Source organism: Nomascus leucogenys, chromosome 9 (assembly GCF_006542625.1).
Source record: "Nomascus leucogenys isolate Asia chromosome 9, Asia_NLE_v1, whole genome shotgun sequence".
In the NCBI taxonomy this organism is placed as follows: domain Eukaryota; kingdom Metazoa; phylum Chordata; class Mammalia; order Primates; family Hylobatidae; genus Nomascus; species Nomascus leucogenys.
In genome coordinates this window covers 107,712,747-107,737,116 of record NC_044389.1, presented here as the reverse complement: position 1 = coordinate 107,737,116, position 24,370 = coordinate 107,712,747, and the positions used below count along the sequence as shown (strand labels likewise).

General features: G+C 45.8%; 1 protein-coding gene across 2 annotated transcripts in view; it reads right to left on the bottom strand.

Moving 5' to 3' along the window:
- Positions 1 to 317: 317 nt before the first annotated feature.
- ITIH5 (inter-alpha-trypsin inhibitor heavy chain 5) overlaps positions 318 to 24,370 on the bottom strand; it is a 106,851-nt gene continuing 82,798 nt past the window's right edge. The window contains exons 9-14 of one of the 2 annotated variants that reach the window (XM_003257618.4): positions 20,103 to 20,412; positions 16,788 to 17,347; positions 13,113 to 13,166; positions 9,628 to 9,744; positions 6,195 to 6,572; positions 318 to 4,038 (exon numbers count right to left, since the gene is read on the bottom strand). In XM_003257618.4, coding sequence (XP_003257666.4) covers positions 3,737 to 4,038; positions 6,195 to 6,572; positions 9,628 to 9,744; positions 13,113 to 13,166; positions 16,788 to 17,347; positions 20,103 to 20,412 — 1,721 coding nt within the window. In that variant the 3' untranslated portion in view covers positions 318 to 3,736. Of the gene's footprint in view, positions 4,039 to 6,194; positions 6,573 to 9,627; positions 9,745 to 11,387; positions 12,380 to 13,112; positions 13,167 to 16,787; positions 17,348 to 20,102; positions 20,413 to 24,370 lie in introns of those variants that run through there. The other variant, XM_030819340.1, reaches the window with a different exon arrangement.

Sequence of the window (24,370 nt, the reverse complement as noted above, 5' to 3'; positions counted from 1 at the left end):
TACTCATCATTCTCTTACAAATTTTTGTCTAAGTAAAACGTCTCTTGAATGTGAACTGTCTCATACCCCACTAATTATTTAAAACTGACTAAAATAAATATTAAAGCTACATTTATAAGTATTTGTGTAGCTGTGTTATTTGTGATTTATTTTGGCTGGATCATGTCCTACGGTTCCAAGAGTCCTTTAAATTTTAATAACAGCATTGTTTGTGTACATTCTGGGAAGCTTAAAGAACAGAAAAAGAATTAATGTTTTGAATGATTTGGTGTCTTAGTCAGCTTGGGCTGCCTTAACAAGAATACCACAGACTTGAGTAGCTTAAACAAAACACATTTATTTCTCACAGTTCTGGAGGCTGGGAAGTCCAAGATCAAGGCGCCAGCAGATGTGGTGTCTGGTGAGGGCCGTCTTCCTGGCTTGCAGTTGGCCATCTTCTCATCGTATCCCCACGTGGTGGAGAGGAAAAACACCATCTCTCCCATGTCTGTTTTTTTGTTTTTTGTTTTTTTGTTTTGTTTTGTTTTTTTGACGGAGTTTTGCTCTGTCACTCAGGCTGGAGTGCAGTGGCATGATCTTGGCTCACTGCAACCTCCGACTCCCTGGTTCAAGCGATTCTCCTGCCTCAGCCTCCCAAGTAGCTGGGACTACAGGCGCCCACCACCACACCCAGCTAATTTTTGTATTTTTAGTAGAGATGGGGTTTCACCATGTTGGCCAGGATGGTCTCCATCTCCTGACCTCATGATCTGCCCGCCTCGGCCTCCCAAAATGTTGGGATTACAGGTGTGAGCCACTGCACCTGGCCCCATGTCTCTTCTTATAAGGGCCTTAATCCCATTTGTGAGGGCTCTGCCCTCAAGACCTAATAACCTTCCAAAGGTCCCAATTCCAAGAACCATCACATTCAGGATTTAAGCTTCAACATGCAAATTTGGGGAAGGCATATACACTCAATCAAAGGCATGTTGTTTAGCCAAAATTTAAAGTTAAAGGAATGAATCCTGTTCCTAATCCACCTATCAGGATACATGATTCAATTAAATGTTGAATGTTACTCCCTAGAGAAACACAGAGGTGCTCATCACTCCGATTCCCAGTCCCCGGCCTCCTCAGCACAGCTGCAGCACTGAGGGAATCTTGTGATGGTTTCTCCTCCCAACATCCCCTCCCTTTAGCCTGAAGTTGTAAAGCATTAAAAAGTCAAATGGAGGAAAATGGTGCACCTAGCATGGGGCCGTGGGGGGTCAGGGGAGGATAAAGAACAATGTTCCTTCATTTTGAAAGGCAGAGATGCTGACTTCTTCAAGGTCCCAGTCAGTGATTATGACACATTAACTATTGTGATAACAAGGAGATTTATCTCCTCTAATTACGACATATTTCTTCATCTCATTCAATTACTCATTTAGGAACAACTCTCACCCTGGTTTAAAAATGCTCAAGGAAAATAAATGATTGCCCAGATGGTAAAACAGTGTCAAAGCAAACAAAACGATTCTGCAGGTTCAGTGTAGCCCTGCATTAAGTATGTTGTGTAACTTGGCAAAAACCACTCCATGGCACTCTCTGCCTGTTTCCCTATCTGGGAAGATTTTCTGGACAACAGAAAATACTATTTTTTTTTTTTTAATCAAATGCAAAGGTCCTAACTATAACCTTGGTATGGGGTTTTGGGCTTTCAGGTACTGACCCCATTTGAAAAAAAAAAAAAAAGATCTACGCATAAAGAGGAGGAGGAAAAAAGGTGATATTTTTCTAAAGTAAAATATAATTTTTAAAAATAAAAGCTCAACTTTGTTACTTTTTATTTTTTTCTGAGCAAGCAAGTTAGCTATGGGTATCTCATTGGAACGTTTTTCTCAGCTCTTAAAGTAGCAGCACAGGCAGTAGGAACTGGTCTTTCCTAATAACGTCCTCGTTTCTGCAGTGTCGAGACTTACATCTGGAACAACAGATCACTGCTCCAAGTGCTTCACAGGGGACAGGGCCACCTGGCACCAGGGCTGTCTGTCCAGCTGGGATTTACATAATAGGAAGGCCCCAGGGAGCCTGGCCAGCCCCCTGGCTACCTCTAGCTCCCGCTCCCTTTCTCTGAGCTCTACAGTCTGAAAGCATCTGTCAGCAGCACTGGCTGGCAGCCTTTGCACCTCTGGCATGAACACAGGCAGCTGAGTTTGGGAAGACGGAAGGCAAATAAATAGCACAGCAGACAGGCCCTGGTGTGCTGGGTTCACAAAGCAGAGAGAGACTAGCCCGGATAGTCCCCCAGCACTAACTTGTTCCTGAAACCGCTGCATCCGACAGGAACATGTGGATGTCATTTCACTGCCTGAATGCTTCCCCAGGGAAGGCAAACATGATAAACAATTTTCTTAACTCAGGTTTCCCTCCCAGTGCTAAGCATGCCTTCTCATTTCACGTGGGGGCTGCTCTGGTGTCAAGCCCCATGGAAGAAGCCTCTTGTGAGGCCAGCCCCAGAGCCTTGAATTCTGGCCTGCATCGGAACATTCCACTTCCCTGACCACAGTCTTTCTCTGCTGTTTTGCCCAAGCGCCCCCAGTATCTGTCCACTGAAGGGTGACGTTCATTGACTCTGGAAGTCCCCTCTGATCTTAACCTTTTCTTTAAGGCATCAGGTTTGTCCAAGTTTTCGAATCAAAGCCCCTGTTCACGAGCTGGTTTACTGACTTTTTTTCTATCTGACATGAGGGAAGCTGGAAGTCCTAGATTTTCTAAGCACCGACACGCTTCCTGCTACAGGTGGGCTGGTGGACCTGCTCTGAACCAGCTGTGCCTCCCGTCCTAGCACTGTGCACATGTAATGGGTCACTTCCTGGAGGACCACAAGGAAAAAAGGTCTGGGAACTGTGACAAAGGCTGGAGAGCTCCAAGTAAAAGATGCATCATTCACTTGGCCAACTCTTCGTCACCAAGACGTGCCAGTAAAATCAACCACATGGAGTTGTCCTGTGCATGAAAAGCCCTTAGCTTATTGGAACAAATTGGAGAATAGCCATTGGCAAAGTCAAGTGGTTTACAAAGCCCATTAGAAAGAGATCAGTATCTGAGCTGTAGATGTTTCTATTTTCAATCAAATTTCTTTTTAATGAAAACTAACTTTTAAGGGCAAGATACCACAGCAGAAGAAAAACCTCTTGAAAGAAAAGACTTCATGGTTTACAATGATCAAATGTATGGGCTATTTGCATGACTGGTGGCCTGGACTCAGTGAGAGATTCCTTTGCAGCAGAGGTTGGCCACACACCTGGGGGCTGCACCACCACTGAAAACACAGCTTCCTAAGCATTAGTGTAAGGCAAAAAGCAGAGTGCCTAAACTTGGCCATTTCCACCACGAAAAAAAGTTTCATAGCAACCTTCCTTCACCAGAAAGGCTTACTTTATGATAATGCTAACAGAACAGAAAAGCAGGTTGGGACAAGATACAGACTTTGTTGCATTTAGCTATGACCCTTCTCCCCTCCGTGGATGTGGGCAGGGTGGGGAGAGGCAGGAAGAGGCAGTAGAGGGAAACATTTGCACTCAGGCTTCCCGCCCCTACCCACCCCTACCCTACTCCCAGACAGATGTCGGATCTACGCTGCACCAGGGGTGGATCATGGAGTCCAGCTAATTGCCAGGAGCTGAGGCATGTACAGGCCATGAAAAGAGCTGCCCCACGGCCTCCCCACATCACTGTCCTTCATGCACTTGCATTATTGAGGCTGCCAGCTTCAGAGCTCCCTGGATGTTCCCCGGCCAAGTGTCATCCCTGTGTCAAATGGATGGGATGCCAGATAATCCTTGTACTCCCCGTCGATCAGTTTGGCGGCGTTGTTCCTGGCAAACCAGCAGTCTATCTGCTCTTCCCCGTTGTAAATCCTCCTTTGCTTCCAGACCACTGGGACTCGGTGGCCTTTCACTGTTAGGACGGCCTCAGGCCCCTCTCCCGCCTGAAGGAGCGGAGGGTGAGTGAGGTTCTGGCTGGGCCCTGCAGGGTCTTCTGTGAGTCTGGCATCCTGCTTCAGGAACTGACCTGGGAGGACAAAGAAAAGCATCAGGTCTCAGTCAAATGCAGAAACCTTGGGCTGAAATCCAACTTCAGAGCTATCAGTGGCAGGAAGGCTTACAATTGGCCACAGCCCGAGACTGGACTCTCCCAGTGTCATGGAAGAACATGTGTTCTTGGGGGGCAGGGAGGAGAGAGCCGAGGATTTATCCACACTGTGGGATTTACCCATGACTGCTGGAAGCTTCCCAGCTGCTAACACTAGAAAGTTGCCTAACCTACACATAGCAATAACCACGGTCTCCTACTGAGTCCAGAGGACAGGACAGGGCATATAAAGAGGGAAGTAGTGTTCCATCTTCCCTCTGTCCTCTTCCCAGTCACGGGCCCGCCTCCTTTCTATCCATCTCAGGTCTGTGCCAGGTGGGGGTGGAAAGCAGTCAGCTCAGCTCCTCTCTGACCCGCATCCTCAGGACTCTCCTGGTCAGACGGCAGCACTGCTCAGGCCGCAGGAATAAAGAGCTGTGTCTGCAAGGGGAGCCCACACTGGGCCGCCAGGCCCCACAAAACGCGGCCGGCTCGAGAGCCAGGAAATCCTGCCTACTGAACTGGGCCCTGACAATGGCTTGCTCTGTATTTTTGGGCAAGGGGCCCACGTGAAATGACACGTTGAAGAAAGCTGGGTAGAATGGCCCGCCTGCTGCGCACGGCCACGTGGCTGCCTCCCCTGGTGGGGGTGTCGCTCAGGCTGGACGCTGGGCAGGGCTGCCTCGTGTCTGTGTATTCTTGCTGAGAGCAAAGGAACCGGACCCTCAGGTGACTACATTTCAACTCCTCGTTCATTTTCCCAGAAGGCTAAAGAGAACTACTGGTTTATAAAGCCCATTCCTAGCTCACAAAGCCCAGGAAGAGATCTAATTTTCATATTACATATGTAGCAATCTAATTTTCATATTGCATATATAGTAATCTAATTTTCATATTACATATATGTAATCTAATTTTCATATTACATATGTAATTTTCATGTTACATATACAGTCATGCACCACATCATGACATTTCAATCAATGATGGACTGAAAATATGATGGTGGTCCCATAAGATTATAATAGCATATTTTTAGTGTACCTTTTCTGTGTCTACATATGTTTAGATGAACAAATACTTATCATCGTGTTGCAATTGCCTGCAGTAGTCCGTGCAGTCACATGCTGTACAGGTTTGCAGCCTGGGAGCAATAGGAGACACCACATAGCCCAGCTAGGTGGGTAGTAGGCAACACTATCTAGAGAGGTTTGTGTAAGGATATTCTAGATGGTCACATAATGACCAAATCACCTAACGACCATTAGAATGTATCCCTGTCATTAAGCAAGGCATGACTGTGTGTGTGTGTGGGTGTGAATATATATAATATGTACATACATACACAGACGGTGTATATATACACACACACACCATACATACACACACTGTATACATACATAAATACACATATACACACACATTCATACAGACTGTATACCTATATATATACATATATACATACAGACTGTATACATACATATATATACATACACAGACTGTGAATATATACACACACACGTACATATACAGACTGATATATATATTATGTATATGTGTGTATATACTGTATATATACATACATATCAGTCTTGTATACATATATACATACATACATACACAGACTGCATATATAATACATATATACATGTATAATATATTTATAATATATAATACATTATGTATATGTATGTATGTATAGACTGTACATATATACATACATACATATAGACCATATACACATACATATACAGACTGCACATATATATATTATGTATTTATATAGAGAGACTATATACACATATGCAGTCTGCAGACACACATATATGCATACATACACAGACTATATATAATACATATATACATATATATGTATAATATATAATACATTATATATATGTATACATGTATAGGCTGTATATATATATGCACACACATACATACATACATACATACATATGCGGACTGTATATATAATACAAACCACATTCCTATTGAATTTCTCAGTCAAACTAAAGGTGTTGGCAATATCAGCTTTGCTTGGGAAATGTAACTCTGTCCTCTATACCCAGCGTGAGGTGAGCGCAGCTCCCTACCTAGCAGTCCGTGGCAGTTCCTGGAAAGGCCTTCGCCGTTGGCAATGTAGAAACCCAGGTGGTGTCGCTGGAAGGGTGCCGGCTTTTTGTAGAGGTGGATGAGTATGACAAAGGCTATGGAGCCCTGGATGGTGATGGTGACATTGGCGTTGGCAGACACGGACACCTCCAGCCCCTGGCTCCCCACCACCACACTCTGGTTGCAGGGGAGCACCAGCCTGTCCCCACCATCCAAGATGACTCTGCTCGGTGTGATCTCGAGATAAGATCTCTCTGGCTTGTTGATGAGGATGGTGATAGTGCGGAAGTAAGTGCGCTGTTTCTTGTGGCCGTTTGGAGGGGCGGGTGCCCCAATTAACTCTCCGTTCACTGTCACACCTCAAAGGCCGAGGGGAAAAGAACAAGGTTAGAAAATGTGGCCAGGAGTGGTGGCTCAAGCCTGTAATCCCAGCACTTGGAAGGCCAGGGCAGGTGGATTGCCTGAGCCCAGGAGTTCAAGACCAGCCTGAGCAACACAGAGAGACTCCGTCTCTACTAAAAATAAAAAACTAGTTGAGCATAGTGGTGCAAGCCTGTAGTCCCAGCTAGTTCACTTGAGCCCAGGAGTCCCCTTGAGGCCAGAAGTTCAAGGCTGCAGTGATCTGTGATTGCACCACTGCAGTCCATCCTGGGCTACAGAGTGAGATCCTATCTCACAAAAAAAAAAAAAAAAAAAGAAGAAGAAGAAGAAGAAAAGAAAAAAAATCTATCCTCGCCCAACGCCTCAAGCTGGAATCTCCCTCCTCCTTTGGGCTTATCTTTGTATCTCTAGTACCAAAAACATGTCTGACTTACACACAGAAGCCACTCAGTGGTTACCCAGTGAGTGAATGAACGAGGGAATGCGTAAAGTTATGTGTGGATTTTTTACTGTTGTCTGACCAGTATGTTGGGATAGGGGAGGGAGGATGTAGGTTTGGGTCAAGATACCGTAGAAGGAGGCACGAAGCTAAGTATTTGTGCATCTACACACAGCTTACCATGTTTGTCTGGTTTCCTTCCAGTGTGGCTGTAGTGATAAGAACTCTTGTATGACCCTGATGTGTATTTTGTATCTACCAGAGGCTGCTGATCCTAATTCGGACATCTTTTATTATTATTATTATACTTTAAGTTCTGGGGTACATGTGCCCAACGTGCAGGTTTGTTACATATGTATACATGTGCCCTGTTGGTGTGCTGCACCCATTAACTCGTCATTTACATTAGGTATATCTCATGCTATCCCTCCCCCCTCCCCCCACCCCACCCACGACAGGCCCTGGTGTGTGATGTTCCCCACCCTGTGTCCATGTGTTCTCATTGTTCGATTCCCACCTATGAGTGAGAACATGCGGTGTTTGGTTTTGTCCTTGCGATAGTTTGCTCACACATCTCATGATGCCACTGAGCAGTGTGGGAGAACGCAAAGTTAGTTTTCTTTTTTTTTGTCCAAAAACTCAAGTTCTTCCACTTAGGTGTTCATCCTTAGACAAGTGGAAAAACAAAAACAAAAACAAAAACCTGTAATCCCAGTTTCTGGGGAAGCTGAGGCAGGAGAATCGCTTGAACCCAGGAGGTGGAGATTGCAGTGAGCCGAGATCGCACCACTTCACTGCAGCCTGGGCGACAGAGTGAAACTCCATCTCAAAAAAAAACCCTGCCTCAATTTCCTTATCTGTCAAATGGATGGACAGATGTAAAACCTAACAGAATTTTTGCAAGGATCCCAGGAGGTAGCATTTGTGTAAGTTGTAAACTGCTATCAAATAGAACTCCTTTTTTTTCTTCATCATTATGAACACCACTGGGGCTTTTCTGGACTTGAGCAAGGCCTGTGAACCAGGCCCCAGGGTTCCGTGCTGTCTGGCTGAATAGCGAACAGATGGCAATTGCACTTGAGATGTTTGGGGCTGAATTAGGTGATGCATGTTAAATGTGTTTTGCTCTCAGGCAAAGCAGCAATTTGCAATAAGAAAAGATTGCTATATAATTAACTCTTGTTTTCTCTGCTTTGAGGATAATCTTCCCAATAATCTTCCCAATAAAACTTCTTAGACATTCAAGGAAAAAAGGGCCTTCTCTCGGGCAAGGGTCAGGGGAGAGGAGAAATCCCAGCACGAGAAGAGCCTATGCTCTTCCAGCCTCAAAGTTCTAAGCATTCTCGGGCTGCGTTCCCATCACGGACATCTCGCGGAAGACAGAAACCATGGGAACTGCTCCCAGAATAGGAGGTATCTGCAAGGACGTGCACAGTCAGGCCCCTATCTTTTTCCTGAGTCCTTTGAAATAAGAAACAGTAGAGATTTAGCTCTGAGGCGATAAAGTCCCGCAAGAAAACAATGTGTTGAAGGAACCCCAGGATCAAACTCTACATAATTGCATCACACGTGTCACCTGTTGGGGGACCCTGTGCAACCCAACATTCCAAGACACGTTCTCAGCAGTGAGAAGTGCCAGGGTGCCCACTCCAAAGCTTGTCCTCACAGAGCTGGACATGGTTTGTTACCTGCATTGAACTTGAAAAGTTTTCTCTGTGCTAATCTCTTTCACCCATGCCCTCTACAGATCAACAGGGGCCAGAGAGCCCCTTTGTCCATACATGTTCACGGCACACAGACAGAGCTGTGGATTAACATCTGACATCCCATCTAAGTCATCAAGAAACTGACATGAGTTTAGAACCTTGGCCTCCCCGGCATCACAGCTTTTGAATGGATAGACACTATGACAATAATACACAATAATATATCGTGGATTTCTTTCTTTCTTTTTTTTTTTTTTTGAGATAGAATCTTGCTCTTTTCACCCAGCCTGGAGTGCAGTGGCATGATCTCAGCTCACTGCAACCTCCGCCTCCTGGGTTCAAGCGATTCTCCTGCCTCAGCCTCCCGAGTAGCTGGGATTTCAGGTGCCCATCATGATGCCCGGCTAATTTTTTTGTAACTTCAGTAGAGATGGGGTTTCACCATGTTGGCCAAGCTGGTCTTGAACTCCTGACCTCAGGTGATCCGCCCGCCTCGGCCTCCCAAAGTGCTGGGATTACAGGCATGAGCCACCACACCCAGCCCACATAGTGGATTTCTAAAGCACTTGAGCATTTACAAAACAACTTCATAACCAGTTTCATTTGATCCACTTTATAATAGCTGTGTGAGGCCAAGAGAGTGTCCCTATCTCCATTTTACAAGAGAAACAACTCCCAAGGCATATGCCCAAGGCCACACGGCACTTGTCATAAAGCAGGGAGTCGGATGCGTAAGTCCAGGAGCGCAGTGCACTTCCCTTAACCACTGACAATACTGAGTGTCTATAAGGTGGCCCTTAGATCACTGGACATCCATCTGAAGAACAGAGGGGGATGCTGTACCTACCTGGTTCTTGCCCAGATGCTGCAGTGGAAGGTAGAACTTACCAGAGTCCATGTGATCAGAGACCAGCCTGAGGATGTCCCCGGGCTGCCCATCAATGTTGAAGCACATGGTGAGTTTGCTCAGGGGGAAATCCACAACAAAGTGGGGATCGCCATCCACTGCCAGAGCAGAAGAAAAGGGAGAGAAAAAGAAAGACACTTATTGAGTACCTTCCTTGTGTAGGTGCTACTCTCTATTTTCTCATGAATTATTTTGTTGAATCCTGAAAACGATACTGGAAGGAGGTGTCCTCAATTTCCCGATGAGGAAGATGAGTGGGAGGGAAACAACTCCTCAGAATTACCCAGTGAGTTCGCAGTAAACATTTGACTTCAGATCTTCTAAATTCCAATATAATGCTCCTTTCATCACACCTAAGCTCAGTATAGACAACTAAGCTTTGAGAGGTGAGAGGAGAAGGAAAGAGAGATCCCCACACACCTTCAACTGGTACTCAGTCCCCATGCTTCCATTTCCCAGGGGGACATCCCTTGCTATTTGCTTTCTCCTTTAATGGCACACATGCAGAGGACAGTCCTCCCTATGACGGGAGATCTATGGCGCTTCTTCTCCCAGGAAGCCATGGGCTATCCCAGGCTCATTCGCAGCGTCAGCTGTACGCCACCCCTGCACACAGGCACTGAGAGCCATGCCCAGCTTAGATGCAGGAGCAAGGGCAGCGAAAAGTGAGTGGGCGGCCAGGCACACAGTCGGGGTGCTGGCGGAAACCCCTCCTCTGGGTCACCCCGACTTTGCTCTGAAATTTCTGTCCACAGATGAGACCACAAAGTTCAGGTGACAGTTCTTGTCTGTTCTCCTCAGTTTCACCTGTTAAAGGTGAACAGCCTTGCCTTTTATTATACACACAAAAGATTTCTTGAGAATCTATATCAATTCTCTTACTAGATTGGAGATTTACCTTCTCTCTAATTTATATTCCAAGTACAATTTTTTATTTTATTTTATTTTATTTTATTTTATTTTATTTTATTTTTTTGAGACAGGGTCCCACTCTGTTGACCAGGCTGGAGCACAGTGGTACAATCATAGCTCACTGCAGCCTCAAACTCCTGGGCTCAAATAGTCCTCCCGCCTCAGCCTCCTGAGTAGCTGCGACTACAGGCACGTGCCACCATGCTGGGCTAATTTTTTTATTTTTTGTAGGGACAGGATCTCACTATGTTACCTAGGCTGGTCTCAAACTCCTGGGCTCAAGCATTCCACCCACCTCAGCCTCCCAAAGTGCCGGGATTTCAGGCGTGAGCCACCGCACCGGCCTACAGCTTGTTTCTCGAATGCCCCTCTGCTTTCTGTGCACATGGACATGCCTGCATGCGCGCTGTGCACGGTGTAGGCAGGGGCCAGGCAGAGTCCACTCTTTTTATGCTGCAGCAAACTAACATCCCTGCATTCACTGCTGAGAAATCCTTTCTGCCCCAGCATCCCTGACAAGGGCCCTTGAGAGGATCTGGCTGCTCTCCCTGAGAAGAGCCTCAACTTCCCTGAAAATTGCAACATACGAAGAAATTCAAGGTGCTGGTCTTTTGCTGATGGGGAAAAACTGACCCCTAGAGGAGATCAAAGTTCTCATCCACATTGCTGGCATTTTTCAGGCATGCATGCAGTTGTCTCTCGGTGTCCATGGGGGATCAGTTCCAGGACCCCCGCAGATACTAAAATCCATGCGTACTTAGGTCCATGACATACAATAGTGTAGTATCTGTATATAACCTTCGCACAGCCTTCCATACACTTTATTTTTAATTTATTTTTATGTATTTATTTTGTTTTTGAGACAGAGGTTCACTCTGTCACCCAGGCTGGAATGCAATGGTGCAATCTCGGCTCACTGCAACCTCCGCCTCCTGGGTTCAAGCGATTCTCCTGCCTCAGCCTCCTGAGTAGCTGGGATTACAGGCGTGCACCACCATGCCCAGCTAATTATTGTATTTTTAGTAGAGATGGGGTTTCACCATGTTGGCCAGGCTGGTCTCGAACTCCTGACCTCAGGTGATCCAGCTGCCTCGGCCTCTCAAAGTGCTGGGATTACAGACGTTAGCCACTGCACGCAGCCTTTCCATATACTTTAAATCATCTCTAGTTTACTTATAATAACTCATGCAAAGGAAATGCGATGTAAATAGTTGTTACACTGTATTATTTAAGGAACAAAGACAAGAAAAAAAGTCCATACACATTCAATACAGATGCAATTCCTTTTTCACGTATTTTCGATCTGCTGTTGGTTTGATCCTTGGGATGCAGGACCCATGGAGATAGAGGGCAACTGTCTAGCTCATCTGACAGTTTTCTGAGAGTTTCTATGTGCACATACCACACCACTTCTACTCAAATTGTCCAAATCTCTTTACAAGGAAAGATAGTGCTTACTCCAAAAAAGAGAGGAGGGGTCAAAAAGTCATTACTCCAGGCAGCATCCAAGAGGAAGCTTTTCTGGCATTCCATAAAGTCTATGTGTGTGTTCAAAGGAATTACATTCTGTCTCCCGCAGGCTGTGCAGACTCTATATTCACAGCTAATCTCTGGGATGTCCCTGGCTTTAGGAACTTGCACGTACAGCACAGCAGCAGAAAGGCAACAATCAAGACTTCCAGAGGCGATGTGGACACAGCAGAACAAAGCCCAGTCATAGGTTGTTCTTCCCTGTGAATTTTTATTATAGTCCCAGGATGCTGGCAAAAGGAAATTTCATGACATTTGAAAAAATCTGTTCTTCCCTTCTGAAGCCACGAACTGAAAACAGTGCAAACAGAAACAAAGCCTGCCTGTCACACCAGACGTTTTTATTTTGGTAGCACCATTTTATGTTTGTAATAGCAGAGGCTGGAAGGACGCATGCTCCGGGTCTCTAAACCAAATGTCTTCCAAACTCAGTAAGGCTCAGAATGTGCCTCTGCCACCCATCTATTGGGTGGTGCAATATAGCTCACTGCAGCCTCATCGGGTTTCCTGCCAGGCTTCCTGGGGACTGTGCTATCTCCACGGTGTTTATGGGATGGTTTCATGACAGCTGCAGTTCTCAGGCTCTGCCTCACGCTGTGGGCTTGATACATTGCTGAATGAGCTGGTATTTTTAACTGGCTTCAAGGAATTCTTGGTTTTACACTTTTTTTTTTTTTTTTTGATACAGAGATTCACTCTTGTAGGTCAGGCTGGAGTGTGGTGGCGCAATCTCAGCTCACTGTAACCTCAACTTCCCAGATTCAAGCGATTCTCCTGTCTCACCCTCCCCAGTAGCTGGGACTACAGGCCCCCACCACCATGCCTGGCTAATTTTTGTAGTTTTAGTAGAGACGAGGTTTCACCATGTTGGCCAGGCTGGTCTTGAACTCCTGACCTCAAGCAATACACCCACCATGGCCTCCCAAAGTGCTGGGGTGACAGGTGTGATGACACCTGGCCTGGTTTTACACTTTTTAAACATCTCTTACTCTCAATCCACACACAACCGCATCCTTTCCTTTACCTGATGTTTTAGAGATTTTAATTCTTGGCTGGTATGGCTTCTCGAGCAAAGGTCCTAAAAAGGAGAAGGAAGAGAACATCATGGTCATTCATTAAAGAAGATGAAGAGAGAGGTACAAAGGGAGAGAGGAGACATGACTAAAACACAGCTTTTAGGTACATTTGTAACAGCTTAAATAATCAAAAAACCTTTAAAACATCATCAGTCTTAAAAAGGGAGCTTGGCCTCAAAACACACAAGTAGAGCCAGGCATGGTGGCTCATGTCCGTAATCTCAGTGCTTCGGGAGGCCAAGGTGGGAGGATCACTGGAGCCCAGGAGTTCGAGACCAGCCTGGGCAATATAGTGAGACCCTGTCTCTACAAAAATAAATAAATAAATAAAATTAACCCAACAAGGTGGCACATGTCTGTAGTCCCAGCTACTCGGGAGGCTGAGGTGGGAGGATCACTTGAGCCCGGGAGATTGAGGCTGCAGTGAGCTGTGACTGCACCACTGCACTCCAGCCTGGTTAATAGAGTGAGACCCTATCTCGGAAAAAAAAAAGAATAGAAACTACACAGGTGGAGTGTAAAGTGTGTAGGATTAATTATTTAATTCTTGTGTGATTTAGACACTATTCTTTTCTGTGATTTTTGTGTATATTATAGGGGAAAATATTTTATCACACTTGAGATATATTTATAGGGGAAGGGAGAAATGAGTTGTTGTTCAGTGGGCCTGTAGCATTTCAGATGTGCAAGATGGAAAAGTTCTAGAGATCTGTTTCACAACAGTGTGAATATACCTAACATCGCTTACCAGCATTGAACTGTGCGCTTAAAAATGGGTAAAGTGGTAAATTTTATGTTCACAATAAAAACAAAAACAAACAACAATGTAAAAAAAGAGGTACAGTTATAATCCAGTGTCTGTAGCTATGTGTGTGGCGGAATTTACAAAGCAGAAGATTTTGAAACACTTTGTATTTCAAAGAACTGGTGCTTTGAATAAAATTCAATGAAAGATAACCTAAAAGTAATTAATATCTATAAATAAAATCAATATCTTATGTCAAATTGTTAGTACTGGCAAAATTGTGCTCCTCTTCTCTGGTTTTTACTGCTTGCAGAAATTAAAGAATGAGGTATCTAAACGTTCTTGAAGCACCTCCTTCTCAATACTGGTCTTGACCAGCGTGATCTGGGCAGAATGCAGATTAGCCAGGAAAGAGGATGGATGACTGGATGACTGCTTTGAGGAGTGGCAGCTGCACAACTCAAAAAAAAAAAAAAAAAAAAAGCTAAGAAAAAAATTTTAAAAAAAAAAAAAAAAAAACAGCCAGGCGCAGTGGCTCACGCCTGTAATCCCAGCACTTTGGGAGGCCGAGGCGGGCGGATCACGAGGTCAGGAGATCGAAAACACGGTGAAACCCCGTCTCTACTAAAAATACAAAAAATTAGCCGGGCGTGGTGGTGGGCGCCTGTAGTCCCAGCTACTCGGAGAGGCTGAGACAGGAGAATGGCGTGAACCCGGGAGGCAGAGCTTGCAGTGAGCCGAGATTGCGCCACTGCACTCCAGCCTGGGCGACAGAGCGAGACTCCGTCTCAAAAAAAAAAAAAAAAAAAAAAAAAAAAAAAAAAAAAAGAGGATGGATGACTGGATGACTGCTTTGAGGAGTGGCAGCTGCCACCAACTCTCAAAAAAATTTAAATTTAAATTTAAAAACCATCAGAGCTTTAAGGAAAGGAAGAATCTTCTTTAAAAAAAAAAAACAAAAAAAACCAGCCAGGCGCAGTGGCTCACGCCTGTAATCCCAGCACTTTGGGAGGCCCAGGTGGGCGGATCAGAAGGTCAGGAGATCGAGACCATCCTGGCTAACATGGTGAAACCCCATCTCTACTAAAAATACAAAAAATTAGCTGGGCGTGGTGGTGGGCGCCTGTAGTCCCAGCTACTCGGGAGGCTGAGGCAGGAGAATGGCGTGAACCTGGGAGGCGGAGCTTGCAGCTAGCCGAGATTACGCCACTGCACTCCAGCCTGGGCAAAAGAACAAGACTCTGTCTCAAAACAAAAAAACAAAAAAAACACGCCTTTCGAATAGTCAGTTGGTTATCTCCTCCTCTGTCTTTCTGGCCCCCCGAGTCTTGTATCGTCTGGATCCGATCTCTCCTGAAGCTGTGGAGATTTGCGCTGATGACCTAGCATCAAGATCTTACTCAGAAAGCCACTTTTCCTGGAAGTGGCATGGATCTCATAAGCAGAAAGTGATAGCATCCTGCCACATGCTTTTAATCACAACAAAAATTGTGTAAGTTTTGCCAAGACAAGCTCCACGCTTTCTGAAATAGCCATGTCAATTGTGACCTCGCTATCAGGGTCCGAACTTTTCAATACATTTCTGGTATTCCGTGCCTCCACGGAAGGCGTGTCTGACATTTGTGCAAAACTCACTGTGTGCCCATGGCATTCCATATTTAGTCCTTACAACAGCCCTGCAGGGAAATTATGATTATCTGCGTGTTCAGGGCTGGGGAGTGGGAATGGAAGCTCAGAGAGGTTGAGAAACCTGCCTCAGGCCTCACAGCTGGTCAGGAGGTTGGTGAATCCTAACTGCACGCTTTCTCCACACCCAGGTCCTTCTAAGACTTTAGAGTGTGAGGAATAAATGGGACAGCATCGGTGGGGTGCGGAGTAGGGCCTCATCAACCTCAGTTTCCTCTCCTAGGAGACAGAAGTTGACAGAAGCCCAGTTAAAAATGTGATGCATATGAAACGCGGTTTTCCACAAGCAGATCTGCCAGGAACGCAATGCCCTGCTTTGGTTTCACTGTGTTTCCTTTCTCTTGTTCTTGTCTCTACTCATCCCCCTAGCAGAATGGCACTGAGATTGACTGTGCCTGCTTCTGTTCAGATTCTCAGAGACTGACATGGAAAGACCGGATTCTTGCAAGAATCCGTACCTCGGTCCTTCCCACATGCTCTCGGGGAAATAAAATCAAGCATACAATTAAATTATACTACATAACTCTGAAGTGCTTGAAAATATAGAAAGGCACTGAAAAATGGGCACTGGTATGTTCATTTCAGTGCTTCCGCCCAAACCTGGCAAGCACTCAGTTCATTGATGGTTTATTGGTGGACTGCCCTCACTAGGCGACATTTCTGAACCAAAGGCCACCTTTTTCTCATTTCTCTAGACAGCCACAGTGTACAGCAATGCACGTACAACAGTCTACAATCCTCTCTGAAGACTATGCGCCGTATATAGTGTTACTGCTTTTTGGTTGGTTGGTTTTTGAGAGATGGGGTCTTGCTCTGTCACCCAGGTTGGAGAGCAGTGGTATGGTCATGGCTCACTGCAGCCTCAAACTCCTGGGCTCCAGTGATCCTCCTTCCTCAGCCTCCTGAGTAGCTGAGACTACAGGCATTCCCCCATACAGAGATAATTTTTTTTTCTTTTGTAGAGACAGGGTCTCTGTGTTGCCGAAGCTGGTATTGAACTCATGGCCCCAAGTGATCCCACCTCAGCCTCCCAAAGTGCTGGGATTACAGGTGTGAGCTACTATACCCGGTCTGGATTATTGTTTCTAAGTATTATAGCAAGACGGAATAACACAGCTTCCTGCTGGGGCTCCCTGTGGAGGAGGAGAGTGGCCCACATCCACCACACCTGGCTGGCACAGGTGCCTCGTACCTGGCTGCGTGCCAGCTCCTCGCACGCTCTGCACCACCGGTTCGGGTCCCATGGCAGCCGACATGCCGTGGGCCTCCTCCAGGCCGTCCGTGCGTGGGACCGGCCCCCTCAGCTTCATGGAGGTGAAGGGAGTGAGGAAGCGGTAGCTCACGGCCAGGGCCTGGGCCTGCTGCCGCAGCCGCTCCTTCTCTAGCTCATCATCACTTTGCAGCCAGGAACTCAGCAGCTCCTTTGTGGTGAGGTAGCTCCAGAGACGCTCGACGTGGTTGGGGTCCCCCTCTCCATCGCCTCCAGGCCTGGGGCTTCCTGTGACATCTTTCCCTGCCTTCTGAGGCCCCACAGGCACATCCGTCTTCAGGATGACGAATTTCTTACTGTTGCTGGCAGTGACCTCCACGTGCAGGTGATCCAGCTTCCTGTCCACCAGCTTCCCCGCGATGATGATCTCCGAGCCATTGAAGTAGTTGGGGAACAGGGTCTTGGTGGCCTGCACCACTGAGCTGGGGGGATAATCGATGCGGATGTCAGAGAGGAGAGGGGTCCTGATTTCATCGTAGAACCTGTGGTGGAAGCACAGGGAGAGAGGGCGATCAGGGCCCTGCTCTGACAGCAGGCAGGACAGTCCTAAAGGAAACTGCAGACTCTCAGGGGGATGCGTCTGATTTTAGAAGCAATCGAGTCCAACATGGCATCCCACACAATATTTCTGCCAGGAGGTCACTAGGCAGCAGGTTGAATGCCATTGTTGAGAGGGAATGCATTCTCTCACGCGGCTTCTGAGCTATTTTTCAACCACTCTCATGATGAGAAAAAACTTGCTTATAGTGGATTAAAATCTTCCTCCCTGAAATTTCCACCCACGGGTTTCAGTTTTGCCTCTGGAACAATACAGAATTAGTATAATCCATTTCAACAGACATTTGGATGCTTAAAAACCAATGCTGTGCATTCCTTTAAGCCCAGTCAATCCCCAGTTTCATGAACTGTTCTTCCTGTGATACAATTTCAAGATTCCCTCACCAGTCTTCGTAAATTTCCTTTGTGTACACTTACATTTCTTAAAGGGCCTCTTAAAAACCTTTTTCTTAGAACCAAACACAACTTCCAGATGTGCTTTAAGCAGCACATTCTACTTCAGAAACCTGACTTGCGTGAGTTTGTGCATATAACATTTGCTTGCATTTGCTTTTCTTGTAGTTAAGTTACATGGTTGCTTCTTGCTAAGTAAGGAGACAATTAAAATTCCCTTTCAAAAGATCTAGAAAGCACAGGCTGTGGAGTTAGACTTCCATCTCTGTTGCTTCCTTGCTGTGTGTCTTGGGACATGTGACTTTACCTCTCTGAATTTCAGTTTCCTTATCTAGAAAATCAGGATGTTAACAGTACTTCTTTGGTCGCCTGCTGCTGTCCCCAAAAGTCCATTTTCCCCTTCTTTCATGAGAATTGAGCTCCGGCCATCCAGCTACAACCTACATTTCCCAGCCCCCATCAAGGCCACAAATGGCCATGTGACTATGTCCTCCCAACGGAACATGGGTAGGAGTGAGATGTGCAACTTCTCAATATTTGCTTAAAATCCATGCTGGCTTTCTTTTCTCTCTCCCTTTTTGCAGCTAGAAAACAAGAGTGATGGTGACCAAATTTCAATCCTGTAGCATGAAGGACAACACCTGAGGGAAGCAGAGCAATGAAACAGAAGGAGCCTGGGTCCCTGAATGACTTGCTGGAGCAGGATCTAGCCTGTTACCATTACAGGAGAGGGAAGTAAATGGCTATCTTATTTCAGCCTTTGCCTTTCATCATCTCTGTACTGCAGCTCAGCCTTTACCCTAATATGCCTATCTCCTAGGATTTCTGTGAGGATCAGCTGGGGTAATGCACATAGAAGTTCCTGGTGTATCATAAGTTCTCATAAATGCCGGCTATTGATCATAGTTTCAGTGGGATGGCAGTGCAGCTGACTTGCTACAGCATAATTGCTTTTGCTTCTGAGTGCCTTATTGAATCTCAACTCTATTATCCAGTGCATCAGATTCTCCCCTTTGACTCTAGTTTTGAATAATTTTTAAAATGTGGAAAGCAAATCTGTGTTTTCATTTAAATCTTTCATTAAAATGCATGGGAGGAAATGGCGGCAAATCCTAAACCAAGGACCTATCTTTACTGCATACCTTAGGGGCCTCCACTTCCATTTATCATTAATAAATGTCCTGTGATTATGGCTATTAAACACCCATAAATCTACCCAAACCACCCCTTTGCTTTTAAGTAGATACCATTTATGCCACCTCACACTGAACTGGGAGTTGGCAGATTAAAGCACCTCACACTGAACTGGGAGTTGGCACTTCACTCAATGAACAGCAAAGGGGCAGACTGTGTGTGGCAACGTAATATCTGAGGGAAGCTATTTCTGTTTTAAAAGATCTAAGTTTTCTCCATCTCTCATTTAAAAGATCTCATTTATTCTCCACCTCAAAATAATCTGATTATTTAACAGTTTTATCTGATGGTTTTGCTTCTAAATAAAAGTATCTTCTAACTAGTACTCAAAATGAAGATAACAGTACTCTGCTACTTGCTTACAGGGTAGAATAAAAGTAAACTTACTAGAAAGTGCTTTGAAATATCACAACGTCAATGAACCATGAGAGCTCATTAAATACTTAATATGGGATGGCCACTGTGCCAATGCTTTACGGAGTGTTTTCATATAGCGATTTTCTCATTAAATTCTGCAACCAACCATAATCCTCATTTTACAGATGAGAAAACGGAGGTGCAGACTGTCTTAAAATCTTGCTTAGGGCCGGGTGTGGTGGCTCACGCCCATAATCCCTGTACTTTGGGAGGCCGAGGCAGGCAGATCACCTGAGGTCAGGAGTTCGAGACCAGCCTGACCAACATGGAGAAACCTTGTCTCTACTAAAAATACAAAATTAGCCAGGCGTGGTGGCATGTGCCTGTAATCCCAGCTACTCAGGAGGCTGAGACAGGAGAATTGCTTGAACCCAGGTGGCAGAGGTCGCAGCGAGCTGAGATCACACCATTGCATTGCAGCCTAGGCAACAAGAGCGAAACTCCGTCACGAGAAAAAAAAAAATCTTGCCTAAAGTCATAAAGGAGGATCAGAATTTGAACTCTGACCTGCCTGGTTTCAAAACACATTGTGACGCCTCCCGTTGCAATGAGCTGTGATCGTTGTCAGCAGATGCAAGGCTGGGGTGCAGCAACACACTCCTCTCTGAGTCCCCACCGCAGCCACCCCTCAGCCCCTCGAACAGCCCCTCACGCCTACGAAGACAGTCCACAGACCCGATGAGCTGCGAGCCTGCGTCCTCCTCCTCATGCACGCGCCGTGTGAGGCCGCAGTTCTCCAGCGACAGTTTCTCCAGCAGCCTGAAGTCCACGTCGTTGCCGATGCCGATGGTGAAGATGCAGACCTGGCCTCGGGCAGCCTCCCGGGTGTTGTTGAGGATCTTGAGGGTGTGCGTCTCCCCGACTGTGGGCTTCCCATCTGTCAGGAAGACGACGAGGGACACGCTCCGGTCTCCAATGTCACTGTGGGCCACGTACTTGTTGAGGAGCCTGATGGCCCTCTGCAGGGCCCCGTTGATGTCTGTGCCTGCAGGACACCAACACAGGACAGCTCAAGCCTCTGCACTCACCTCCCCACCCTGAATGCACTTTCTTTTTTTTGAGACGGAGTCTTGCTCTGTCACCCTGGCTGGAGTGCAGTGGCGCGATCTCCACTCACTGCAACCTCCGCCTCCCGGGTTCAAACAATTCTCCCGCCTCAGCCTCCCGAGTAGCTGGGATTACAGGTGCCTACCACCACACCTGGCTAATTTTTGTATTTTCAGTAGAGATGGGATTGACCATGTTGGCCAGGCTGGTCTCAAACTCCTGACCTCAAGTAATCCACCCACATTGGCCTCCCAAAGTGCTGGAATTACAGGCATCAGCCACCACACCCAGCCTGAATGCACTTTCATAGCTGCAGTTCACACTCAACCACCCAAGTGCTCACAGGAGTGAGATGTTAGGGGGCCATCCAGAAACTTGCTAAATGCAAGTGCGTTTACTAAATGCATATAAGTGACTGGGGATTATCCCACTGTGACAAACCTTCTCCAGAAGGCATGTGACGACGCCTTAGCTTACCTGAGCTTCAGTGGCTTCTGTGCCCTCTTCTGAGAACGGCTTTGAAAAGAGCAGGAAGGTGTTGAGCAGAGAGGACAGCAGGAGTGTGGAGGGAGAAAGAGCCACAGAGGGGAGGAGGGGCATGGAATGAAGAGGAGGAAGGTAGCTGCTGACATCTCAGATGCCTTCCAGTGTTGTCTAGGGCTGGGTGGAGCTGATGAAAGAATGAATTTGTTGCCTTCATCGTCTCTCCTTTCCTGGCTTCCTGTCCCTTCAGATCACCTCTGCTTGCCAGAACCCCAAAGAGGAAGGGAGCATGAAATATTTCTCCTCCTGGTCACCCTTTTTCCTTCAGAGGCCCTTGTCAGCAACAGCACTGATTAAAGTTGGAGGCCAGCCAGGCATGGTGGCTCATGCCTGTAATCCCAGCACTTTGGGAGGCCAAGGTGGGTGGATCACCTGAGATCAGGAGTTTGAGACCAGCCTGACTAACATGGTGAAACCCTGTCTCTACCAAAAATACAAAAATTAGCCAGGCGTGGTGGTACATGCCTGTAATCCCAGCTACTCGCGTGGCTAAGATCAGAAAATCACTTAAACCCAGAAGTCAGAAGTTGCAGTGAGCCAAGATCGTGCCATTGCTCTCCAGCCTGGGAAACAGAGTGAGACGCTGTCTCAACAGAAAACATAAAAATAAAATAAATAAATGAATAAATAAAGTTGGGGGCGAAAGGGAAGAAAAACTTTATCAGGAATATGTGGCTTAGAAAAACGATACAAAACAGAAAACTAATCTCAACTCTGAGAAATGATGGAACAATAAACACCAATGACATTAGCAGGCATCTGTGGACAGCGGGAGGTTTCTCTCTCCTTCTTTTCCTTTGGTGATTTTCTTTATTCCTCAAATGTTTTAGTATAGATACTTCCATGGAAAAAATGGGGTGAGAACATGAGCAGGCTTCTGGAATTCTAAATGTTCTGTTTCTTGATCTGGGTCTGGGTTCTGTTCAGTTTATGAAAACATATCAAGTTGTACCCTTACCACATGTACATTTTTCTGCATGTATGTTACACTACAGGTTACTGCTTCCTTGAAAAAGAATGTTCCCGTGTTTTCTTTTCCTTTTTTTTTTTTTAGAGACAGGGTCTCACTATGTTGCCCAGGCTGGTCTCGAACTCTTGGGCTCAAGCAATTCTCCCACCTCAGCCTCCCAAAGTGCTGGGACTATAGGCATGAGCCACCATGCCCAGCCAGCCATGTATTTTTTTTCTTTTTCTTTTTTCATTTTTTTGAGACATAATCTTGCTCTCTCGCCCAAGCTGGAGTGCAGTAGGTGATCTTGGCTCACTGCAACCTCTGCCTCCTGGGTTCAAGCAATTCTCCTGCCTCAGCCTCTCAAGTAGCTGGGATTACAGGCACATGCCACCATGCCTGGCTAATTTTTGTATAATTTTAGTAGAGATGGGATTTCACCATGTTGGCTAGGCTGGTCTCGATCTCCTGACCTTGTGATTTGCCCACCTCGGCCTCCAAAGTGCTGGGATTACTGGCATGGGCCACTGCACCTGGCCCCATGTATTCTTAAATTTACTACTTTATGATTAAAATAAATCAGACAATTTAAGTTTGGGAGTAAAATAAATAAATAAAGTTGGGGCCTGTGTCTTTGATAGGAGCTGAACAAGTATTTGTTTGGTGGATGGGGAGACAGGTGGTTGGGTGGTTGAGGTTGAAATCCCAGCTACAGTGAGGTTTCTGGGTTAGCTAAGAATTCCACTGAACTAAGCTACCAACATCCCACCATCATCAAGTAAAGCAGAGACCTTACTGTAGTGTGAACACCTATTTCCTTTGTTTTTTGAAAATGGCTTAAGATAAAATCTACATACCAAAAGATCACCCATTCTAAGTGTCCAATTCATGATTTGTAATAAATTTAGAGTTTGATGACCATCACCACCATCCATCATCCTGACTGGAGTGACTTTTCTCTACCTGCAAATTTTACCACATTTGTGGTACATACATACCATGAGGCACTATTCAGCCATAAAAAAGAATGAGATCTTGTCATCTGCAACAAGATGGATGGAACTGGAGCTCATTATATTAAATGAATTAAGCCAGGCACAGAAAGACCAACTTCCTATGTTCTTGCTTATTTGTGGGAGCTAAAAATTAAAACAATTGAACTCATGGAGATGAAGAGTAGAAGGATGGTTTCCAGAGGCTGGGAAGGGTAGTAGGGAGTGGGGCAGAAGTAGGGATAGTTAATGGGTACAAAAAGTAGTTAGAAAGAATGAAGAAGATCTAGTACTTGATAGTGCAACAGGGTGATTATATTCAATAATAATTTCATGACACATTTAAAAATAACTAAGAGTATAATTGGATTGTTTGTAACACAAAGGGCAAATGCTTGAGGTGATGGATATCTCATTTATCTGATGTAATTATCACACAATGTATGCCTGTATCAAAATACCTCATATACTCCATAAACACATATACCTACTCTGGACCCACAAAAAATAAAAATTAAAATTAAAAGGTACCACATCTGAGAGAACCAGATCATCTCCCCCATGGCTTTACATCCTCCAGATTTTCTAGCTAAAAAAGTAGATAAGGCTATGTCCATGAGCAAATGCGATAATTCTTGCTAAGATGCAGAGTCCAAATGGAAAGAAAGTTATTTAACATTTTATTGGAATCACTAATTTGCCTTTCTTTTGTTTGTTTGTTTGTTTTTGAAACGGAATTTCACTCTGTCACCGGGGCTGGAGTGCAGCGGCATGATCTCGGCTCACTACAACCTCCGTCTCCCAGGTTCATACAATTCTCCTGCCTCAGCCTCCCCAGTAGCTGGGACTACAGGCACAAGCCACCACGCCCAGCTAATTTTTTGTATTTTAGTAGAGATAGGGTTTCGCCGTGTTGCCCAGGCTGGTCTCGAGCTCCTGAGCTCAGGCAATCCGCCCACCTTGGCCTCCCAAAGTGCCAGGATTACAGGCATGAGCCACTGCGCCTGGCCTAATTTGCCTTTCTTAAGGCCCAGTCTAATTTCTTAGTGCCCCTGGGTGTGTGAGCAAGGATGAACTGGCATTTTTTTCTCTTATCTGTATTCAGCAATGGTGCCAAATCTCTCACTCCACTTTAAAGCCAAGGAGAGCCCAGGCAGAGGGATGGATTAGCTTTCCTGATGGCACACAGCCACCAGAGGCCCTGCAGGGATTGGCATCAAGCCCACGTTAAGTGGGGCATCTCCTGCCCACTGAAAACAGAGAGGAGCTGTCATCACAGGACTCACAAGCACCAGTGAGAGGGGTTACCCGAGTGGGTGAAAATAATGGCCACATCTGATGCTTAAAGAGGACTTCCTATGTGCCAGGACCATTCTAACCACTCGAAACGCTTTAACTCACTCCATCCTGAT